This window comes from Mastigoproctus giganteus, chromosome 10, assembly GCF_048544385.1.
Source record: "Mastigoproctus giganteus isolate SK-2022 chromosome 10, ASM4854438v1, whole genome shotgun sequence".
NCBI classification, from domain to species: Eukaryota; Metazoa; Arthropoda; class Arachnida; order Uropygi; family Thelyphonidae; genus Mastigoproctus; species Mastigoproctus giganteus.
This window is the reverse complement of record NC_143584.1, coordinates 11,972,480-11,995,021: the sequence shown is the minus strand read 5'-3', so window position 1 is coordinate 11,995,021 and position 22,542 is coordinate 11,972,480. Positions and strand designations below refer to the sequence as shown.

Genomic DNA, 22,542 nt, shown 5'->3' with positions numbered 1-22,542 from the left:
TGATTTCTGTCCACTCAGTGTACACACTAATAAAGTCCGATTATTAGCTCTAGGTCATTCGTTCCTAAAATACCATACCTTACATATTAAAACTTCTTTTTTCGATCATTATGTAGTTAAGACATCTAAACTCCAGAAATATCGACACTTCGGAACAGGTCATCTCCCGGATAAACTATCTTCAAGTGTAATTATTTTATTCAATGTGACCTCAAGAGACACCAGCTGAAGAGTGTGTTTTGATTTTTTTTTTTTTTTTTTTTGTGATAGGTTATTCTTTGTCGATTAACCATGATATCAAACAAATAAAAAAAAAAAAAAAAATTTCCCAGACAATTCTCGGGCTATATTTGGACAAATTGAAAAATATATTTGTTCATCGTTGTTATAGGGGGCGATGTTGCTTTCTAGTATTGAGATAATAGAAACGGCGTATTAAATTTTTCTGCGTGTTTGAAATTTGGGAATTCCTATATCGATTAAGCCTTATTATTCGTTTGGCCATTAATTTCTTGCAGAAGCCGGAGTTAAATTGTTGATTATTACTCTTACGGTAAGTATGTGTCGTTTTTATATGTGTTTAGCTTATACTTGGATAATTTGCAACATCGGCATTACCGCTTAAATGTTCACCAGACATACGGGACAGTTCTTTGTGTATGGAACTGTGCGTACATCCAATGTTTTAAAATGGGGGGTTGGACAAGAAGTTTACGTAAATCAGTACTACGTAAATTACTTGTGGCACGGAATGATATATTGACGCATATTTTATTTTAGAGTAAGTAGCTGCTTCTGTGAATTATGCTGCACGAGGTTTCCATAATTGCTTTACTATATTCAGATTCATCAAACTTGTAATTTTAGATTGATCAGCATTCGATATTTACGTGTATAAAAAGGGATATATAGTCCTTAGATTAGATTGAGTGGTAAGTTGCATGTTGATTATAATATTTCGTATACCAAATTTAGACATTTAACCGCGATATATAAATTTTTGAGTTATATCGGAGGCCTGTTATTCAACTTATGCTTGCCATTGTTCTCACGACGGCATTTGCATACACTTATGGATAACTGCAGTAACAGGTAGTCATTCTGTAATCTATTTAATAACGGTAAACGAAAAATATAAGCAAGTTAAAAAATGTGTGATTAAGATACCTTTAACCATATGCTGTAGAGTTAACTCTTAAACTTCATTTCTTATTCATTTCAGAATAAATAACACTCAAGTGGCTCTTTGAGAGTGCTTACAACTGAGCACTGAGTTGGCCTCAGACGAGGGTTGCATGATTTTTGGTTGAGGGAGACAGCAAACTAAGTTTCCATTCCCATACTTGTTCATGCTATAAAAAATTGTCAGGTTTAAATATTGTTCGATTTCTGTATTAGGAACCTTACTCATGCCATGAAAACCCATGACAGTATATCTCCATTGAGAGATGTACTGACAGTATTTAAAAGGGCATGTCGAGTGTATTTTATTCACCAGATGCCTAATTTTTGTGTAGGCGTTGCATGCGAACAATATAACAAGTGTCTAATTGTTGAATTTTGAGAAATTTTTTGAATTAGGGAATTGCAAATTTTTGAATGTAGTGTGATGTACGCTTTTACTACTAAAGACTAGAAATTGAAGTACTAAAAACATGTAAAAAAAAGTAAGAGTTCAAATTAAGCTCTGAAACTTTAGGAAAGGTTTTATGGCTTAAATTTGAAAGTATTGTTATACTATGTACATTCATTGCCTTTTTTTAATGAACAGAAGCAGATAATCACTCATTTGTTATACATCAGAATTTTCTCAAAATTAAAACTGACTCCTGTTAGAAAAAATTCTCACTTGAGAGATAGTTCTTACTTCAGTTGTGTGATCGTGCATTTTTCTAAGAAGCTACTTCACAACAGTTTCATTAATTGCAACAGAATGTTGTTCAGCAATCATGTCAATGTCATTTATCTTTGTTAGAAAATAGTCATTCTTTGCTTACCATAACTCGTGTTGTGTGGGGCAGAGTTAGTCTAATTTCACTTGTATTGATAACTACTTGCAATTTTCCCATTTCCTGTGGGTGGTGTCCAAGTTTTAAAAGTGAGCAATAACGAATGAGAAGTCATGGATTGGTTGCTTTCATTTTTCATAATGCATATTGAAGATGCAACCTCTTCATCCAAGCTTGGTGTCTTCCATCTTGTCAGAATTTTTTGCATATTTAAGCAGGTTCATGTCCCCACTTAGCCAGAACAGGTTGAGGGAATGTTAAGGCCAGGTGCAGCTTTCCTTAAACTTGATGATTTGAAGCTTTCATGGAAATCTTGCCATTAGACACCAGTAAGTTGACTTCAGACAATACATATTTCCTCTACAATTCTGAGTAGCTCCTGTTAGAACACTTTTTTGAGGGGAACTAGCCCAAAACACCACTCTGAGCAGAACCACATTTTTTTGGGAACTATTTTTCATATTTCACCAATAATTTGATAACTGTTTTTGGTATGCTTTTTTGCAGTGTTTATAAAATAGCAGTTAATACGTTAATTGAAAATCTGCATACTCAGTGTGCTATATTTGTTTTTTCCCCTTCCCCCAAGCTGTTTAAAAGAAGGAAATTTCTAGAAAGATTTTATTAAATTTAGCTAAACATACTTTATTATTATAAACAAGATAAATGTAATGCTAACATAATAATAAATCTATCCTCATAATTTTGTTGATATTAAATTGGAATTTCTGTAGATTGTATTTTCTAAAAATACATAGGAAGATTATTCCAGAGAACAGAAATAGACGAGATAAATGAAAAAGAGTTGGTTCTGTGAGTTTAAAGTTGGACAGTGAATGGATGTTGACTGGTGTAGCATATGTGTTCAAAGTGGTTTGGAAGCAGCTGGGAAAAACTAAAGATACTAGTTTGGAAGGAACTATGCCCGTGAAAATATCTATAGAGAGGTCGTTCACATAAACAATGTCTGAGACAAAGGGCAGAGAGACTTTCTGTGAGATTAATCATTTTAATTAATCTGATTTCTATTTTGAATTGAGTCAAGAAGCTTGAGAGGCTTTGGTAGTAGCACTCCAGATTTCAGATTTTGGCGACTATATTCCATGGTAAGGTTGATTTCCATAGAATGATTACTTTTTTAGAAAAAAAAAAATGGCATTAAATTTTTAGAAAAAAAAGTAATGTTGATAGCAAAACAGAAAAACCTTTTTTTTTTATGCCAAGGAAAAAATATTTGTGATAACCTAATGCCAAGAGAGAGGTTAGAAGTCAGTGTAATCACTGATAGAGATATGATCTTGTCTAGAAATCTTAAGTGTTGTTGGAAAAGAGCACAGAAGCAGTAGACCCTTTTTTACAAGATATGAGAGAGATATGAGTAGCTTTGAGAAGGTTTAAATTGAACTGATATCTCTGGCCCATTGGAGAATTATTGGTACATTGGCATTTAAAGAATTGGTGGTGAATATTTGAGAAGTGTAAGCTGTTTGTGTATTGCATTTGAGATATTTCTCAAACTGGAATTGAAATGAGGATGCTATCATGGAGAAAACTATGGAAGGTTATTAATATTTATTTATTTATTTATTATTATTATTATTTTATGAAAATTCCAAACACGAGGTATTACATCCTTACCGTGCATGGGTTGAAGGTTGAGAAGATAAAAGAAGATAATTATTAATGTTAGACTAATTTCTGTAGATTGTAATTTTCAGGAAATATATATATGATGGAAGGTTATAGCCAGAAAATGGAAGTTACATGCATAAATGAGGAAAAAGAAAAGTTGGTTATGTGAGTTTGGACGGTAAAAGGATGTTGACTGGTTGCGGTACGTGTTTTTTTATTTTTATTTTTTTATGAAAACCCCAAACACGAAAGGTATCAAAACCTATAGTACATAGTACCGTGCATGGGTTGTAAGAAAAGTATGGGGGGAGGGGGATGCTGGAAACTTTGCTCCAGAGACTAAACATGGGTTTCACCACTTCACGCCTCCAATAAGCAAAGTGGTGGTATTTCACCGGTTGATGAAAGTCATCTACCACTTCAAAATTTGGACTAGTTTGGAAGAGAGAGGAATTATAGAAGCCAATTCAGAACAACAATACCCGTGGAAGTATTATACTAAACCAAAAATAAAACGTCTATGAGATAGCGAGTGGAAAGGAAAGACTTTGTTAGAGATGAGTCATTCATTAACTTAAATTCCCTCTTTTTGAATGGCATCTAGAAGCCTGAGAGGTTTTGGCGGGCACCATCCCTGATGTGGGAACGATATTCCATGGTGGGAGGGATTTACAATTTTTACAGAGAACAGTTGTTTGGAAGAAAAGGAACGCTGGGAGCAAAAGAGAAACTCCACTTTTTAGTTGCGTTGGAAGCAATATTTGTAATGTGTCTGATCAAATTGATCAGACAAGACTTCTCCTTAAACTCATGCTCTGTCCAAACTATAACTGAAGTTATATGCATACATACACTTGGTAAGATATACCATGTATATGTGTATATACTAAGTGGAAATGGACTTCATTGAGATTGGAACTGAGACCATGTATATTTGTGAAATGAACAAGGAAGTGTTTAGGACGTTTATAGCTTTTTGCAGGTCTGTTCTATTTGTTTTGAAAATCCATGGTGTATGAAGTAATGAAATTTTTGGATATGACATTCCCATTGTAAGAATATACTCGGCTCCTTGATGTAACATGGCCTCAACAGTATCCCCCACATACTCTGACTTCCCCCAGTCACTATCTTTCAGAGTAGAGGCAGTAAGATTATACACTAGTGATCTGGAAGCCTCCTAGAGCGTTACCAATGGGTTAGGTCTGACGGACTGTCTGGTAGCCAGCCTGCAGACACCTGTATCCTCGAAATGTAAGGAATATTGGATCTTGCCACAATGTCCATTATGACATCAATGCATGATGGAAAAAATGTGGGTTTTGTGATCTTCGCTCTGGGGGCTAAACATAGGTTCTGTCACTTCAAGCCTCCAATAAGCAAAGTGGTAGTGTTGCACTGGTTGATGAGTCATCTACCCACTAGTATTGTCTAGTAATACAGAGGGATGGCATTCCTCCATGTGGTGTGGGCCCCACACCTTGACCCCTGCTTACATTGGTTTGCACCTGTGGTGCCATATATCAGGACTTGCATGTTGGGGGTTATACTAATGGTCACTAAAAGTCCCACCATTATGTTGGTGCAAGCAGAGCATTTGGCTGTCACAGACCAGCTGGACTTCACCGAAATTAGGTCCACTTGGCTTGTATGTCACCCAAATATCAGTTTTTGTCTCCCAAGTAGTACATCCAGCTTGGAATACCTAAGAGAATGTCTGTGACAGCCTCGAGGACCTAATAATATTCAAGAAGGGAAGGGTGGGGCAAAGGAATGAACCTTAAGAAATACTGGCATTACTCTAAAGCTTAGAAGACCTTTATGCCAAACACAACTTGAAGCCCTAGAAATGTCAGGTAAACCTCAAGCGGAGCAATTTCTTGAGGTTTACCAGACTCTTCCATCGAATCTGTCCAAGGCGATTATTTTGCACGAAGTTTGGGACTATACTTAAGATTCATCATTGAATCGGTCAGTGCTTTGGGTGGTGGTATCTGCCAAGACTAAGTAACATTAGTCTTGTCCACTGCTGAAGCGTTACTTATTCAAAGCAGTGCAACACCTCGGACACTCATTGTGAATGTATTCCCAATACAGGTGACCCCTGCTTAATGCTGATAATTCATTCCCGAAACACAGAACGCTAAGCGAGCACTGTATTCCCATAAAGTAACATATGTATTTGTGAGTTGTGGTCTATGCCATAGAATATTTCCTAATCAATAATAAATGGTAGTGAAAGACGCGCAAACGTCGGTCCAAATATTTAATATTAAAAATTTGTACATATAAAATATTCTCCATTACATATGTATATAATTATCTGGTAACTACATTACGTATCAAAATTTAACTTAAAATGCCAATTAAAATCATGAATTTATTAATCTGTTGGCCCTGGGCTGCCGAGTTTTCGTAAATTGTGATTTTGGGTTGTACTTTGGCCGTCTTCCTAGTAAACTAAAAGGGTAATGCTGCAGGGATTTTACTTAAATCCCTGCAGTGTTACCACCCAACAATAAAGTCAACCATGCTTTTTTTATTATTATTATTATTATTCTTTCGATATGAAATTTCTTTTAGACATTCGTTTCCAAAAAAGTCCTCTTTCGTCTATGTTAAAAACTTGTTGAAGTTTAACACCACTCTTCAATAATTTTTAGAAGTCTTCTTTGAAAGTTTCGGCTCCTTCTTGATCTGCACATGCGGCTTCTCTCTGGATTTTAAATCTATCTTACCAACCCTTGCTAGCTTTAAATGGTTCCACTTTTTTTTTCTTTTTTTAAGGTGAGCTTTCTTCAGATCATCATATAGGCTAATTGCTTTTCCTTTAATAATATTTAACTCAACGGAATTGTGCGTTGGATATGATCTTCAATGAAATTATTTTGAAGTCTCTCCATTTCAGTTATAATAACCGGCCTAATTGCTTGCAGTGGAACAGCTGTCTTTCCCGCTGCTAAAATTAATTCTTTATTTTTTATAATTGTTCTTACAGTTGAACCTGTCAGTCCTAAATTATTGCACACATCCACTTGTCCAGCTGACCGGTGTAGCCAGGTGGGTAAAGTGCCTGCCAACCCAAAGGTTGCAGGTTCGAATCCCGCCTCAGGCTTGGATCAGAGTAAAATGCAAAAACTTTGGGGGGTGCATTATGGCCACAGAAGCCTATGTGCCAACAACTAACGAAAAAAAAAAAAAAAAAATCCACTTGGCATTGAACAGAATTGATTCGCTTCAAAACGTATAATTTTAATTTTCAAATTCAGTGTTTTTCTTACATTAGTAGGCTTCTTATCTGCCATTGTTAATCTTCGAAAATGTAATTGCATTGCATTAATTATGATACAATGTTCGAGCAAACTGTCTGTTACGGACAATGTCTAACACTGTACCGCGTGATGACTAGACTTCGGATAAATGCAAATATTACAAGCAATATACTTGATAATTTTTTTTTTTTTTTTTTTTTATGTTAATCTCGGAACTATGTAACAAGTCATCATAGTGCAATTAAATTAGCATGGGAGAAAATTTCACTGAGTGTGGGAAACTTTGCTATTCATTTTCAAGATATCGACTACATCAGATGAAACGTTTTCGTTAAACCTGCCAAAAATTCAATCTGTACGCTGGTAAAAGAGCGTTATAGTGAGTTGTGACAGTGTTAGAATAAGATATGGGTTATAATATAAGAACAGCATTGTAGCGAACCAAGTTATAACGAGGGCCTGCTGTATGAGACAATTAAAATGATGCCAATTATCGATTTGGACTGTTCACTTCAAACAAAACATGGTGCAAAGGCACTGACCCATTCAATATTGAATCTATCCAAAGATGAGCAACATAGCCCAATATATCATTGTTGATCAACACTGATAAAATCCAATTTGTGATCACTGATTAAGTGGGGGGGTCTCAAATAGTTTGTTGACATTTGATGGATTTCTTCATTACTTTGGAAAGAATAGGATTTAAATGTGATCGGGTTGATAATTGTAGTGGACAGATTTCTCACTCTTTTTAGAACTGGTTGGATATTAATTAATAGTAGTGGGAAATGATACGAGAAAGCAAGCTTATACAGCATCAGCCAAAAGGGGATTAAAAAAAAGTTCATTTGTACATTCCCTTTAACAGTTTGTCTACTCCTTCCTTAAATTTATTCAAATTTATTCAAATTCACTTCAACAACACCAGATGGAAAATATGAGCAAATTTCCAAGCAGAATGAAAGACACCAGTGGAATAAGAAAACATAGGGTAACATAAAACAGGTGCAAACCTTGGAACATGTTTTGAGATCAAGTGGAGAAATGCCATCAGAACCTGGACCTTTCTTTTCATCAAGATTTTTCAGAATCCTAACATCTTTTTATCTGAAGGCCACATGATGAATAGAATGTGTTTGGTACAATAGGAAGTGATAAAGTCATCTTTATGCAATAGAGGTAGAAGTTGTTGCCAGTAGTTTTGGCTAGAGCCCATAATGTTAGACTTCATTCAGGGAAGTAGCAAGTTTTCCACTCTTAGCCTGTTCAAAGTTGTTTGGATTTATTTATAACTGTTTTACAGTTGTGTGGTTTGGTGTTGGCAAAAAATGGAACTGGAGATTTGGATAAATTTCTGATTGCAATATGTTGCATTCTTATTGCAAACTACCAATGTTTTTGGGTGGAATGCAGAATAAAGGATTTCATACCTACAAGAATAATTTCAGTGACACAATCTGATGAAACATTGAGAGTGGAAGATTTTAAAATAGTAATTCAGTGAAGGAAAAGAGAAACAGAAATTGTCGATCATCCTGTTTCACATTCTTGTAATGACACATGGCTGAGAATGGCCACGAGAGAGACACTATTGGAGAAGAGAACTCGTGATTTGGGGTACTTAAATGTACCTTTGTGTGTGTGTCAGATTGTATGTTGTTACCAACTCAATAGAACTTTTTTTGTCAAGAAAGATCAGTAAACTCCTCCTTCCCTATAGTTCTTTCCAGGGAAAGAACTAGGGGGATTATCTTGGCTTGCCTTTTCAAATATGAAAAAGACTTTTTTTGTCATTTTAAATTTGGACTATAGTATTGTAAATTTAGTTTTTCTGGTTTTGTTATATGTAAATGTTTTGTACCCTGGTATTTTGCTTAGGTACTTGCTTTATTTCAGATATAAAGCAGACAGATAAAATACATTTTGAAAGCATTCACAAAGGACAACTAAAGTTTTGACTCATTGTTCTAAATGGTGTATTGATGGCAAAGAGTTTTGATGGGTTTTTTTTTTTTTTTTTTTCCCCCATAGCTGTTCTTTACAGCTGTTTACTCTGACTGGCATTATGGACGATGAAAATTTCATAGCTCAGTTTTTAGTTACCAAACTATACGTTGGTGAATAACCCCTTCTCTTGAAAATCATTTAATATAATTGACCCAGCATTGTTTGGGTTACTTATTTTAACCCCCATCTTATAAACTAAGGTACTCATGCTACATTTGAAAGCAGGCCAACATTTTTTTATTTATGAAAATGGAAAATAGATTTGTAGTTTATATTCTGTTTGGAGTATACAAAATATGACCTAAACCATAAAAAAGAACTTTGCAAGGTTGTGAGTAAAATATATATAATATTCTGGCAATATGATTCTGTTGTCACTTCAGCCAAGGATAAAGCTGACCTGCTAGCATCCCATTTTTCTTCCAACTCATTTATTAATGATTTTGGTAAAACACCTCCCACCATTCCCAACATGCTCCATTCAATGCCTCCTGTGGTCTCCCGTCAGAAGGATTTTGACGAAACTTGATGCTCAGAAAGCTCCAGTCCTGATGGTATTTCTCCACTTGTTCTCAAAACCAGTGCTCCTGAACTTACTCCTGTTCTTTGCTGCCTTTTTTCACTTTCTTATTCCAAAGGTGTTTTTCCTTCTGCTTGGAAATTTGCTCATATCCAGCCAGTTGCTAAAAAGGGTGACAAATCCCTCCCATCAAATTATTGTCCCATTGCAATTACTTCTACTCTTTCTAAAGTAATGGAGAAATTAATTAACCGCCAACTCTTAAACTACCTAGAAACCTTCCATCTGATCAACAATCGTCAGTGTCGATCCACTGGTGATATTCTAGCTTATGTTACCCATTTATGGACTAATTCGATGGAAAAGTTCGGTGAAACACAAGCAGTTGCTCTTGACATCTCAAAGGCTTTCGATCATGTTTGGCATAAAGATTTTCTAAACAAGCTTCCATCTAATGGTTTTGCGAGCTGTTTCGTAATTGATTATCCAGTTTTCTCTCGAATCGCTCACTGAGAGTGATGGTAAGTGACTCTCGTTCTTCTAACTTCACCACTAAAGCTGGTGTCCCCCAAGTTTCAGTTCTTTTCCTCTTGTATATTAATGACCTTCTTCCATTGACTGGAAATCCTATCCATAGTTTTGCCGATGATAGCACATTGCATTCCACTTTCCATTTTGAGAAACCTTGCCCTGCTCAATTAGCTTCAAATTTTCGAATATCCGCTACCAATTCCTTAAATGCCGATCTCTAGGTATTTCTCCAGTGGGGCAAAGACAACTTAGTTGATTTCAACCAGTCTCTCTCCACTCTGTCTCATAGATGTACTGTTTCTACAGATACTTCCATGGGCACTGTTCTTCTGAATTGGCTTCTGTAATTCCTACTCTGTCTTTCAAAACAGTCCGAACACATGCCACCACCAGCCAACATTCATTTACTGTCCAACTTTTCATCATCCTTGTTTATTCATTCAACTGCCGTTTTCTGGAACAACCTTCCTTATACGTATTTCCTAAAAATGAGTCTATGGAAGTTCAAGTCTAATGTCAACAAATATCTTCTTTCGTCGTCTCAACCTCCAACCCAAGCATGGTACTAAGTACAATAGGTTCTAATACCTCTCGTGTTTGGGGGTTTCATAAAAAAAAAATCAACTGATCGGGGGTAGAAATCTAAGAAATTTCAGGTGTCATTTTTAATGAAATTTTAAAGGAGATATATAAATGCTATCCTTATATAAAGTAAATGAAGTGATAGGGAAAATGCCTTGCAGACATAAAGTTATCCTAAACGATATAACTGACTGGAATAGAAATTTTAGAAGTGAAAAAAAAAAAAAAAAAGACTTGGGAAAACCAGTGAATATACCTTCTTTACAGGATTAAAGCTCTCACAAGCTAAAATGAATTAAGAAAGAAATAACCTTTGTGTGTGACATTAAGAAGGGTGCCAAAAATATACTGGGGAAAGATAGGATAAATTCGGCCACTGAAATGCTATTTTTGGAGAAGAATCTCTAGCAGGCTATGGGAGAACAGTGTTTCTATAACACCTCAACCTAGAAAGATCTGAGATTGAGTTGTTCTAGCCCATACACTTATGGCATTGAGTGAGATGCATTCCTAATCAGCAAGGCTCTAAAAATAAATTAAAATCATGTGAATATGAATACCCACAGACAGTATCTCTAATGGGTTAGAGCATAATTTTATTTCATATCTCAAAAATAAAAAGTTGTCTGAATTGAAATATGAATTAACCAAAACAATATATTTTGAAAGAAGTAACCAAAAGTGAGAATTTTGAAATGTGATAAAATCTTATTAACAGAAGGAAGGAATTGAATTGCATTGGTTTAGCTGATGATCCTGGTTAGTTGTGGGCAAACATAATAGATATTTAGCATTTACATTTGCACATGGGGACTTCTTTGGGGAAGGGATGGAAGTTTATCAAACTAATGGGTAGCTAAATGATTTTGTGATAATTGGGAGGAAAATAGAAGTTTTTGTTCAAGTTAAGTATAAAAACTGTACCTGGGGTGGATAGGATATATCCAGTTATATTAAAGGAAGTAAGCAAATCCTTATCTATAATTATGAGAGCATCTGTGGATTCAGGGGAGATTCCCATGAACTGCAGATATGAAAATGTATTCCCAATTGACAAAGGGGGATCAGGAGGTGACACGAGTAATAAAATATTTAGCTTAATGTCTTTTCAAGGATTAAAGAGGTAATGTAGGACCATCTAAACAAGAATGCATTTATACTGTAGTCACAGAATGGATTTGTTGAGGGATGGTCTTGTCTTGTCTTGCCAATCTGATTGGATACTGTGATGCAGGAACTGTATGCAAAAATATAGTTTTGTTATATGTTTGGATTTGAAGAAGGCTTTTGATTCTGTTGCATGGCTGCTGTGTATGCTTGAAGCAGTGTGGCATTAAGGGCATTTTACTGTGATGGTTGAGTGGTAGAAGACAGTGTGGCTAACAGTGTACACTGCTGTTTATGGGCTAATGTTATTAGTGATGTCCCCTAGTGTTCAGGATAGGATCTATCCAGTTATATTCATTGTTGTTTTCAATATTTATTAATGATATTGATGAAAGTTTTCTGAGCAGTTCAGATGGGCTGCAGGGTCAGCTCATAATTTTGTTAATGATATACTGGAACTTTGCTAGTAGGGATAAGGTGTTATCCCTTTGTAAAAGCCATGGTTAGTCTGCATCTTGAGTACTGTCTGTGGACCTAGAGGCTTCATTTTATTGTAAATCTGTTGGAATGTGTGCAGAAAGGGCAATGAGACTGAAGGGAACAAAAGGATGCTCATATCAAGAAAGGCTTCATTTCTGCAAATTACAGTGTGAAAACTAGACACATGTGAGATGTGATGTGATGCAGGAACTGGATGCAAAAATTTAATTTTGTTATATATTTGAGGAAGACTTGATTCTGTTGCATGGCTACTGTATATGCTGAAGCAATGTGGCATTAAGGGCAGTTTACTGTGATGGTTGAGTGTGTATGGATTGATTTAGCTCATTGTTGATGGCATTCTTTCTCTTACTAAAACGGCACACAAAGGGGCTTAATAAAATTCATAATCAAAATAATCAATTATGGAATTTTCATAATTGGTTGTAAAAGAACTGATTATAAAAATGAAATTATGATCAGCTAATGAGAGAGAGACTATTGCCTAAGTCGTAATAGCGCTTTCAATTTGATAGCACTGGATTGAATCACTTCCCTTATTGAAGAGTTGTGTTAAACTCATGCTGTAATTTCTGTATAATTCCATTCCTGTTAGGATGATCATGCAATATATATATTTTACCACTAGCTCCATTATTTTTCCTGAAACAGAAATCATGCTTACAGGTCTATAATTGGTCGTTTCCCTTTCACATTTGGTAGACTGCTGTTGTTCACCTCTTTCCTTTTAATGCTAACATCAGCAGAGAATTGTTTGCATTCTTAGCCAAGGACTTTTCATAATATCCCTTACCTTACCTAATTCCCCTCCCCCCAGTGACCTGATCGCAGACTGTTTTGTACTTTGTCAGAATTCATGTTGCCTACTAATTTGTAATTGCCTCAGTTTTTCTTCTCTGCCACTAGTCTTGGTTTATCTGAAATTCATTTAGGTGTAAACCAACCTCAGAAAATATCTCTTTGCTGTTATAATAAGCTTGGTAATTTTTATTACTACCCTGAATTTTTTCCATTTAGAATTTGCTGTCTGGCATCAATTGATCCCACTGAGAAGTTAAAAACTGTGAAAGACCACTGTGGTAGTCTTTATGAAAGCAAAATCCCCTCCTTTTACTCTTGATAGTACTTATATCTTTAAGTAAATTGCACATTAATATATTATGATTACTGCCACTTAGTAATAGTATTTGCCATATAGTGCAAGGAAGCCACAGATTTTTGCTGCACTGGCAAAAAAACAAAACAAGTGAATAAGAAAATACAAATTGTATGCTTCCCTCCTCCCACAGGTGCCTATCCAGTTGGCCTTTTAATTTATTCAAACGGTTAGCCTCACCTACCTGCAGGGGCAACTTTGTACAATCTAATCTAAACCTTAAGCCCTGTAATTTGAATTTATGATCCCTAATTCTGGAATTCTTTAGAATGGTGAGAATTCCACCTTCGTTCATTTTACTAATCCCTTTCAGAGCCTTGTAAACCTCGATCAGCTCACCTGAGGTTCCTGGTTGCCAAGCTTTTGTAGCCCACATATCAGAATCTTTCCTCGTATGGTTGCTTTTGGATCCTTTCAAGAAACTTTTTTTTTTCTTTTTTTTTTTCTTTTTTTTTTCTTTTTTTTTTTTCAGAAGAGGTCTCCATACTTGAATACAGTATTCCAAATGTGGTCTTACAGTTGCCTTAGTAGTTCTGTCTGGATATTTTTAATGCACTGTCTGATAACCAAATCAAGAGTATTGCTTTCTCTTGTTACCTTGCTGACATGTTGTTTCAGCAGAATGTCAGAGGCAACAGTCATCCAATAAATATAAAAACATTCTGCTCCTGTGTAAGTGACCAACCCACAAAGTGGTCTGGTTCAATTCTGCTGCCAGCAAATTAATCTTATGCCACACAGGAAAATAATTTGTTTAAAATGAGAAATTGCATCATAGTTTAAAGAAATGGCAATAGCTACATGAAAAAATTCTTTAATCTAAACCAGTCTTGAAAGCAAAGTTTTAATTTATTCCACAAAAGGTAACCCAAGTTATTTTCAATTATTATTTTATGTATACTTTTACTTCATGTCATCCAAGGAACTTTAGGACAAAAGTCTCGTGAAACTCAAAACCAACTGACTTGAATACCAGCTAATTCTCTGATAATGACCTTTTAAATCAGTATTTCATTTAGATTTAGTTAAGATTAGTGTTAATTTTAAAAATTATTTTTAAAAGTATACAATGTGTATACAAATACATAATGTGAATTCAGAAATAACCCTCGTATATTTTTATAACTTCAGCACTATCCTTAACAGAACTAAAAATAAGACTTGCTATTAACTTGCAATGATTTCTTCTGGAGTTTAGTCACCATGGTACATCATCTGTCCCTCATTTTGAGAGCTCTGAGTTAGGTTCCTTTCAATGACTGGGGAATGTTTTGAAGTAATCTTTGAGGCAGTAATTGGCTGATTTTAAGTGGGGGAGTAAGGTTTTTCAATGTACAGACCAAAGCTAACTATAATATGGACAACACATTCCAGTGCTGTTGAACTAATACTTGAATTAATGAAAGTCTGTTGATGAGATCATTTGAATTTTTGAGGGAGTAAGTGTTCTCCTGTGTTGTAAACTGCAAAAAGGTGAAACAAGCATCCACACTTGTGGACTGTGGTCTCTGAGACTTGTCAGTTTCCTCATTTTAAATTTGTTTTAAAATGACTTTTTCGTTCTAACCATAGTGTGTGGTCTTTTTTGGTGGGGGAGAGATGCTTTTATTTCATTAGGATTACAGATGCTGGATTATTATTCAAATTGCTGGGGGCAGTTAAAATTGGGATAACTCTCTTGAATAGATTTTGCCGGTGTACATAGATGTTTTGTACAAATTGCAGTTCTGGGTGTGTTTGGGTGCCTTAAACTATAGTTTCAGATTTTGGTATTTGTATATAGTTAACAGAAGTGACTCAGGTTATATGTGAGTATAACCAGAGTCACTTCTGTGACTTAATCAGTGAATGGGGAGGCAGCAGCAATAGCTGTGGGTTGCTAGAAATAGATTTGCCTCTGCTACAGTAGTAGAAAAGTTGAAAGTTCAACATTTTGAAATTCAGGACAAAAATGTCACCCCTTGATGTTAGTAAAAACAGTGTGCCATTTCATTGCTGTTTTTAATTTTTTCCATCAGCATAAATTATGAATGGTGAAATGTGTACTAATGTATGAATTTGATCATTTATGCTGAGAGAAATGTTTATTAAATTACAAATTCAACCGTCTTAGCATTGTAATGATGGATATTATTTTTTAAAAAAAGTGACCCTTACTTTCAGTCCAACCCCTCTAAGTTGAAATATAATGGATACTAGTAAAATAAACTTAAATCCACAGTAAGTGGTCCATTCCTGTAATCTACAAATCAAGAGAAAGAAAAAAAAAAAAATGCTGCCAGGTTTTGGTATTTCTCTGACCCAGACAGTGTGCTGCTGATTTGTTAGTGAAGGGCTCATTCAAGAAAAATTTTAGAATTATTTCACTGTTTGATCATCATCCCTCTTGAAATAGCCTATTAAATTTTATCAAGTTTTTTTATAATGTTTTTAGCACAAGAGACATGCTTAATCTCCAGAAATTTAGCAAGGGACTTCAATGTGAAATTGGTGAAATGAACAAAAGGGTACTTTTACAAGAAAGACTTCAGTTCATTTGGAAACTAGGCACCAGCAAGGAGATCTTATTGAGGTGTATAAAACTTTGAATGGATTGAGTAAGCTAAATGTTGATGATATTGTTATTCTTGTTCAGACAACATGCATAAGGGAGCATAAATTTAAATAAGGATGGTTGTAAGGCAGATGTGTGGAAATTTGCTTTCAGGCATAAGATTGTTTATTGTAACAAATGTCCATCTGGAGTGATGGAAGTTGGTAGTGTAAATAAATTTAAGGATGAATTGAACAGATTATTAGAGTGGTGGACTGATGTAGGAAGGGGGTTTTTTGTTTGTTTGTTTATTTTATCTTGCTTTATTTTTGATAAGCTTGCTTCCTTGCATCATTTGCCAATACTAATGCTAATTAAAGATTGCTATATAAATTAGAGCAGTGTGTCACTAGAGGCAAGTTACTGCTATGGATAAAGAGATGGTTGAATTGCAGAAGACAGAGCGAGCTTTTAAATGGGTACTGATCTTGGACTAATCTTATTAGTGAACTCTCTCAGGGTTCAGTTCTGTGCCCTTACTGTTGCAATATTTAATAATGATGTTGATGAAGGCATATCAAGCTTATTGTTTTTAAGGTTGGCAAGGTGGTTAATGGCATGAATGAGGGTATGCTATTGAAACAGAACCTAGAAAAATTGACAGATGGGCTAAGAAGTGCCAATTCAAGTTTAACTGACAAATGTGAGGTACTGTATATAAGCAACAGTAATCTCAGAATAACATACCAATTGGGTGCTACCACACTCAAGGTAGTGAAGAATGAAAGGTCCTTGGGAGTAATTGTATAGTCTGACAAAGTTCTCTGAGCAGTGCAGATATTTTGCTAGAAAAGCACATAGCGTTCTCTAAGTGATAGTTTTGCCATCAGGACCACTAGGGGGTGATTATCTTGTTCTATAAGGCAATGGTTAGGCTGCAGTCTTGAGTACTGCGTATAGATCCAGAGCATAATTTTGGCAAGGATTTAGATCTCTTGCAATGTGTGCAGAGAGTTACATTAGTAAGGAAAGCAAAAGGGTACTTTACCAAGAAGGATTGCAGTTTAAAGCTTTAACTGGATCTAGTGAACTAAATGCCAATAGCATCCCAACTCTTTCTCAGGGGACATGTGTAAATAGACATATTTTTAAATTGAAAAGGGATAGTTTGGAGATAATTTGTATGAAAATTTTGCTTTCAGTTAAAGAAGAATTGGTTGTTGGAACAAGTTTCCTCCTGGTTTCAAAGTGGGTGTTTAATAAATTTAAGAAATGATTGAGCAAATTATTAAATGGGATGGACATATGTTTTTTTTTTTTTTCTAGCCAATGTATAAGCTTGCTTCCTTGCATCATTTGCTAACACTTTTTTTTCTGTATATCAACCTTTATCCATTTACTGGAAATTCTTAATCAGTAATTAACCTGACTATCCAAAAGTGTATATTCAGGTTAATTACTGATCCCCTCTCTTAGAAGTTCATTCCACTACTTATGCAGACATTCAACTTCTGCTGTATACCTTTTTCCACCGGTATTTTGAGCACCATTCTTCTCAGTTAGCATCTAATTCTACTCTTTCGTTTAAACTGCTCTGAACATTAACTATCTCACCATTATACTGGTGCATTAAAAAAAAAAAAAAAAAAAAAAAACCGTAAGAAAGAAGATTAAACTTAAATATTTAATGGAATTATAAATTTTAATGTTTTTCCAGTGTGGTATTCACTGTTGATCTGCACTACTAATAAATGAGATTTAACAGTTGGTAAAGGAGCACCTTGCTCTGAAAGCTTCTTTGTGTTTTTATCTCTTCATTGATATATGTATCCTCATCACTAATGTTTAGTTATATTTTTGTGTTTATTATTCTAATTAAAGTTATTTTTCTATATTTGTTGGTTGTTGTAGTAATTTTATATTATACAAAAAAAAAATGTTTGAATCTTGTGTAGAGAATGTTTTCAGATGACCAAGATATTTCCATGTGGATATAAGAACATCGATGTTCAGTGGCTACCACAATTACCACTGTGTGAATTTGCTTATTATCTTGCATCGTGTGGCTTTGTTAAACCTTCCCTCCACTCTGCTTTCATGTGTAAAAATATAACTAGTTTAAAGCCTATGGAAAAAGTCATGACAATGTTATTATCATACTCTATTTTATATACCTGTATGTTCATCAAAACTGATTCTTTTGTGTGCATCTTGTTGAGAGAGCCTAATCATGTCATGCAACAAGATTTATCTGCCATGCATACAGTGCCTGGAATACAATCTTTAAACATACAAAGCAGCATCTTTAAAATATGTTGATTTGGAGCATTGCATCATATGGTGCAAAGTTCTAAGATATTGATGCATAGGAGGAAAAGAAAGAAATGGTGTATTGAAACTACTGTTTGTTTATCAGATTGTTAATTATGTACTCATTAATTGGCTTGTTTGTTTTATAATGCTTCCCGACTATGTATACAGAAACATACTAAATCACACTGCAAAACTGGAACTTCTCAAGGCTGCTGGACTAATCTGGCTTTATTAAGCACTTCTCTTTTCCCATCTCTGGTAAACTGTGTTTTTCCTGTGTGTTACTGTACAGATGGGTGTTGGTAGGTTATACTCTGGTACCATATCAGCTTTTAAATAGTGGGGATAACAAATTTTCAAAGTTTCAAACAACATAAGTGATTGTCATGCTAACAGTTTTGACACATGCTCATAACTGTACAAGTAACAGACAGGCCTTTAAAATCTAACAGTTATTAATCAAATAATGTTGTATCTTGAAGTCTGTGCCAGTCCACTCTTAGGGCTGATAATTTGCAGTTTTGTTCAGTTTGTATATGTCATTAAATTTAAAATGATAATTATATCTATCATCTTTTGGTGTGTTTGGTTTCCTTAATTGTTTAATGGTTTTGTTTCCACTCTTGGTATTTATGACTGTCTTAGTGAAACTTTTGAATATCTACTTTTATGTTACTAAGGTCTTAAATGAAAAAAAATTTCTATTTAAATTAATATTTTTAGTAAACTAATTATTTTGTTTTTGCAGAAATGGAATTTAATAGTGGCTATAGTCCTGAATCTCAACAAAGGAGGTCTAGATCAAGGTCCCCCTTTTCCAGAGATGAAAACAGCATGGATTCTAGTAGAGATGGACGTAAAGATGGTCGGAGAAGAAGTGATAGTGAGAGGCGACAGAATCGTACTCCACATCCTCGCAGAGTATATGTTGCTAATATTGCTTATGAAGCTAAGTGGACAGATGTTAAGGATCTGTTCAGAGAAAAGGTAGGAGATGTTGCCTATGTTCAACTCTTCCAGGATGAAAGTGGAAAATTTAGAGGATGTGGTACTGTAGAGTTAGCAGATTCTGCATCACTGCAGAAGGCAATAGATGTTTTACATCGATATGAATATAAAGGACGTCAGCTGGTTGTAAAAGAAGACTACGATATTGAAAGGGATAGCACTGGCCGCCCAGTTCCCAAATCTGGATCAAGATCTAGCCAGTCTTACACTGGAAATGTCTTTAGTAATGGAGCTCAGATTGAAAATACCTATGGTTTGAATACAGAATTTTTGAGATCACTTGGCATAGCTGGTCAGCTTTCAAGTCGAGTTTTTGTTGCCAACTTGGATTATAAGGTAACAACCAAGGAATTAGAAAGCATTTTCAAGATGGCAGGTAAGATAATAAGTGTTGAATTGAAGACAGATGAGAATGGTAAAAGCAAAGGACATGGAAGAGTAGAATTTGATCATCCCCTGGAAGCTGTGCAAGCTATATCTATGTTTAATAGCCAGAAATTGCATGGGCGAGCAATGAGTGTTCGCATGGATAAGTTTGGGGATGAAACTGATGGTGGACCATCAAAGTTGCCATCAGGGCTTCAAGGAATTGGTAAAGGACTTGGATCTGGAGGACAGCCCATTAATGTGTCAAAAGTTTTTATGAATTCAAATCAGAATAATATGAGTATGGCTGGAGGAGCAGGTATGTCATCTGGTATGGGCATGAACAACTATGCACTCTCCTCGGCCATGAATATGAATTCGATGACATCTGCTCAAACAAACTTTGGGTTGTTGGGCTCTGCAAATTTGGGCTTCAAAACAGGAATGGGCATGAACAGTATTTTAGGGAATGAGAGAGCATTTTTGGGAATGTCAAGAAGTGGAATGTAACAACATGATTAGATTCAATTTCTTTGAAGATTTTGATATGCTGCATGAAATAAAGATAGCATTGGTTCTCTTAAAAATCCTCTCTTCAGATTTTTACTGTCGTGAGATATTTCAACATTGGGCTTTTAAATGTTGGCGTGCATGTTTTGATATCTAGTGGACCAAAAAAGCTTCTCTATTAGAATTGTTGACTTTCATGAAAATGCCAGCTGGCAGTTCATTTGCCCATTTGTTTTGAAATCCATCCTTTTCATTTTTAATATTTATGTATGTAGTCTTTTTTTATGAATAAGAAAAATAAAAGTCATCCCATTACTGTGTTTTTCCTTAGGATTGTGTTGTTTTCTTTAACTGTGGAACTGCTTTTCTCCCCAGTAGTTATAACATGGTTTCTCTTAAACATTATGTCATTAAGTATTCTACTTCTGTGTCTAATTCAGTGTCTGCTTTTATTGGTTTTGAAACTTAATTATGTTTGACATAACAAATCAGAAATGAAATTGATGAATCTGTTTGTATTTTTTAGTTCACATTTTGACAATTTAATTATGTTAAATTGAGAATACCTCAATGATTCTAAATTATCTGCATTTGCCATTTCCATAAAGCAAAAAATTCTAAATTCATTTTGTTAGCAAGAGATGTATATACAGAACCTAGTATTATTCATTGAATAAATCAGGGGTGTTGTGTATATTAATTAGTTGACAACAGAATCATGATACAAAGAGAATTTTGCAAATGTAGTCACATTGCTAAAAATGATCTATAATAGCATTCTGCAACCTTTATAACATCACAACGATAAACTTCAAGAAATTTCTTGCAGTCCCGCTATTTGAATATAGATGGATGCAAAGGTGAAAGACTATTTTGTAGACTTGTACATTTAATCATTAAAATATATATATCAAAAAGAATTTAATGTTTAAACTCTGTGACCCACCTCAAATTCCTTGTAACATCCCATAGTTGAGACACACTGAACAGTAACATGAGAATGGGTGTATATGTGCAACTTGTCCAATGAGTAAAAAGATTGAATTTACAGAAATACTCGGTGTTCTTCTCTTTCTAAGTAATGGGCTTCTGTTAGAATGCATTTGTTAGCATTTCATCTAAATCAAAGCGAATAACTTGCGAAATTTTTCATTTTGGGGAATGTCTAAATTTCATGAATAATGATAGGGTTGTGGCTGGATTTCGTACCTGTTGTGATGATGATTTGCATCATGGTGTTATGGCTGTGGACAGGTCACGAATCAAAATTTAGTTTCCATTTCAGAAATATCCCTATTTTATTAATGTGTTTGTAGACACTTCAAAACAGCACTACTCAGTGTTGTATTCTTTGGAACTATATGTCATATCTGGTTGATAAGTGTGATTATCAATAATAGTCCCATGCCGTACTGTGGCTTGGACTTTGTCCAATGTTTGTGAAGAATATGTAGTTATCTACTTGCTTTTTCCTTGTGGACAAATCATAATAATGAATCAGAATCATTACAATTTGAACAGTTGGTTGCACTGGTTATCTTTGTAAATTTACATTACTTAGTGTGGTTCCATGTTTATTGATTTTGTACACACACACACACACACAGGCCTTCCTTGAATGTTATATTAGTTCAGTTTTTATTTTCATGTAAGAATTGAAATGATCCCCATGCACTACTAGTGGATTAAGTACAATTCTCACTTGAAGAATGGAGGGAGACAGAGTGAGAAAGGTACACTAATGAAGTGCAGTGGTATATATTGTTATACAACTCCCTTTGTTATTATTTTAAAAGGGGACTACCAAGAAGTAATGTTACCACTGGATCACTCTTCTTACTTATTGGACTTGGACAGTCATTGTAATATTAATAATAGATTCACTTTATTATGTTATATATCTCTAGTGTGGCTGTGGGCATTATATAAGTAATAGCACTCAAACGAGCTGTTAGTGGAATTTTTTAAGCTATTTGTAAAGAGTAGTTCAGTTAGGAGCACACACACAAAAAATTGATTATAGCACTTCATGAAATGTATAAGTATACAAAACATTAACTGCACACATTTTTCAACAAGCTCGAGTTGTGGTATTTATGTCAAATGTTTTAACTGTTAGAGGCAGTTCTTGGTCATTTCACTGCAGTATTATAGTGAACTGGTCTTGGGTACAATACGTCATATTACAATCTACTGAAGCTGTGTCTGTGAAGTTGTTACAAAATACTGTTCTCACATATGATTTTATCTTATATTGAAGGCAAGGAGAGTCTTACTTCTCTTAGTTGGTCTTATCTTAATATTTGATAAATTTAAAAAAAAAAAAATATATATATATATAAAGTAACTCTTGAATTTCGGTGCTAAAATGAGTCTTACAACTGTTATGATGCCTCAAATGAGATCTGAGGCTATAAACTCAAATTCCTACTGACCAACACAGCTTGGGTGTGCTGGGTGCCACTATGAAATTATGCACATTGTGTGGTAAG

The 22,542-nt window shown here is 34.8% G+C and overlaps 1 protein-coding gene across 2 annotated transcripts; it reads left to right on the top strand.

Annotated features, from left to right (window-relative positions):
- Window positions 1-405: 405 nt before the first annotated feature.
- On the top strand, window positions 406-20,380 carry LOC150078707 (myelin expression factor 2-like). 2 transcript variants are annotated; one of them, XM_090382207.1, is made up of 2 exons: window positions 406-553; window positions 18,915-20,380. In XM_090382207.1, the coding sequence occupies exon 2, from the start codon at window positions 18,917-18,919 to the stop codon at window positions 20,048-20,050; it is 1,134 nt and encodes a 377-aa protein (XP_090238333.1). In that variant the 5' UTR covers window positions 406-553; window positions 18,915-18,916; the 3' UTR covers window positions 20,051-20,380. The 2 variants fall into 2 exon arrangements, with proteins under 2 accessions (XP_090238333.1, XP_090238334.1); XM_090382208.1 differs by lacking the exon at window positions 406-553 and adding an exon at window positions 685-781.
- Window positions 20,381-22,542: the final 2,162 nt, after the last annotated feature.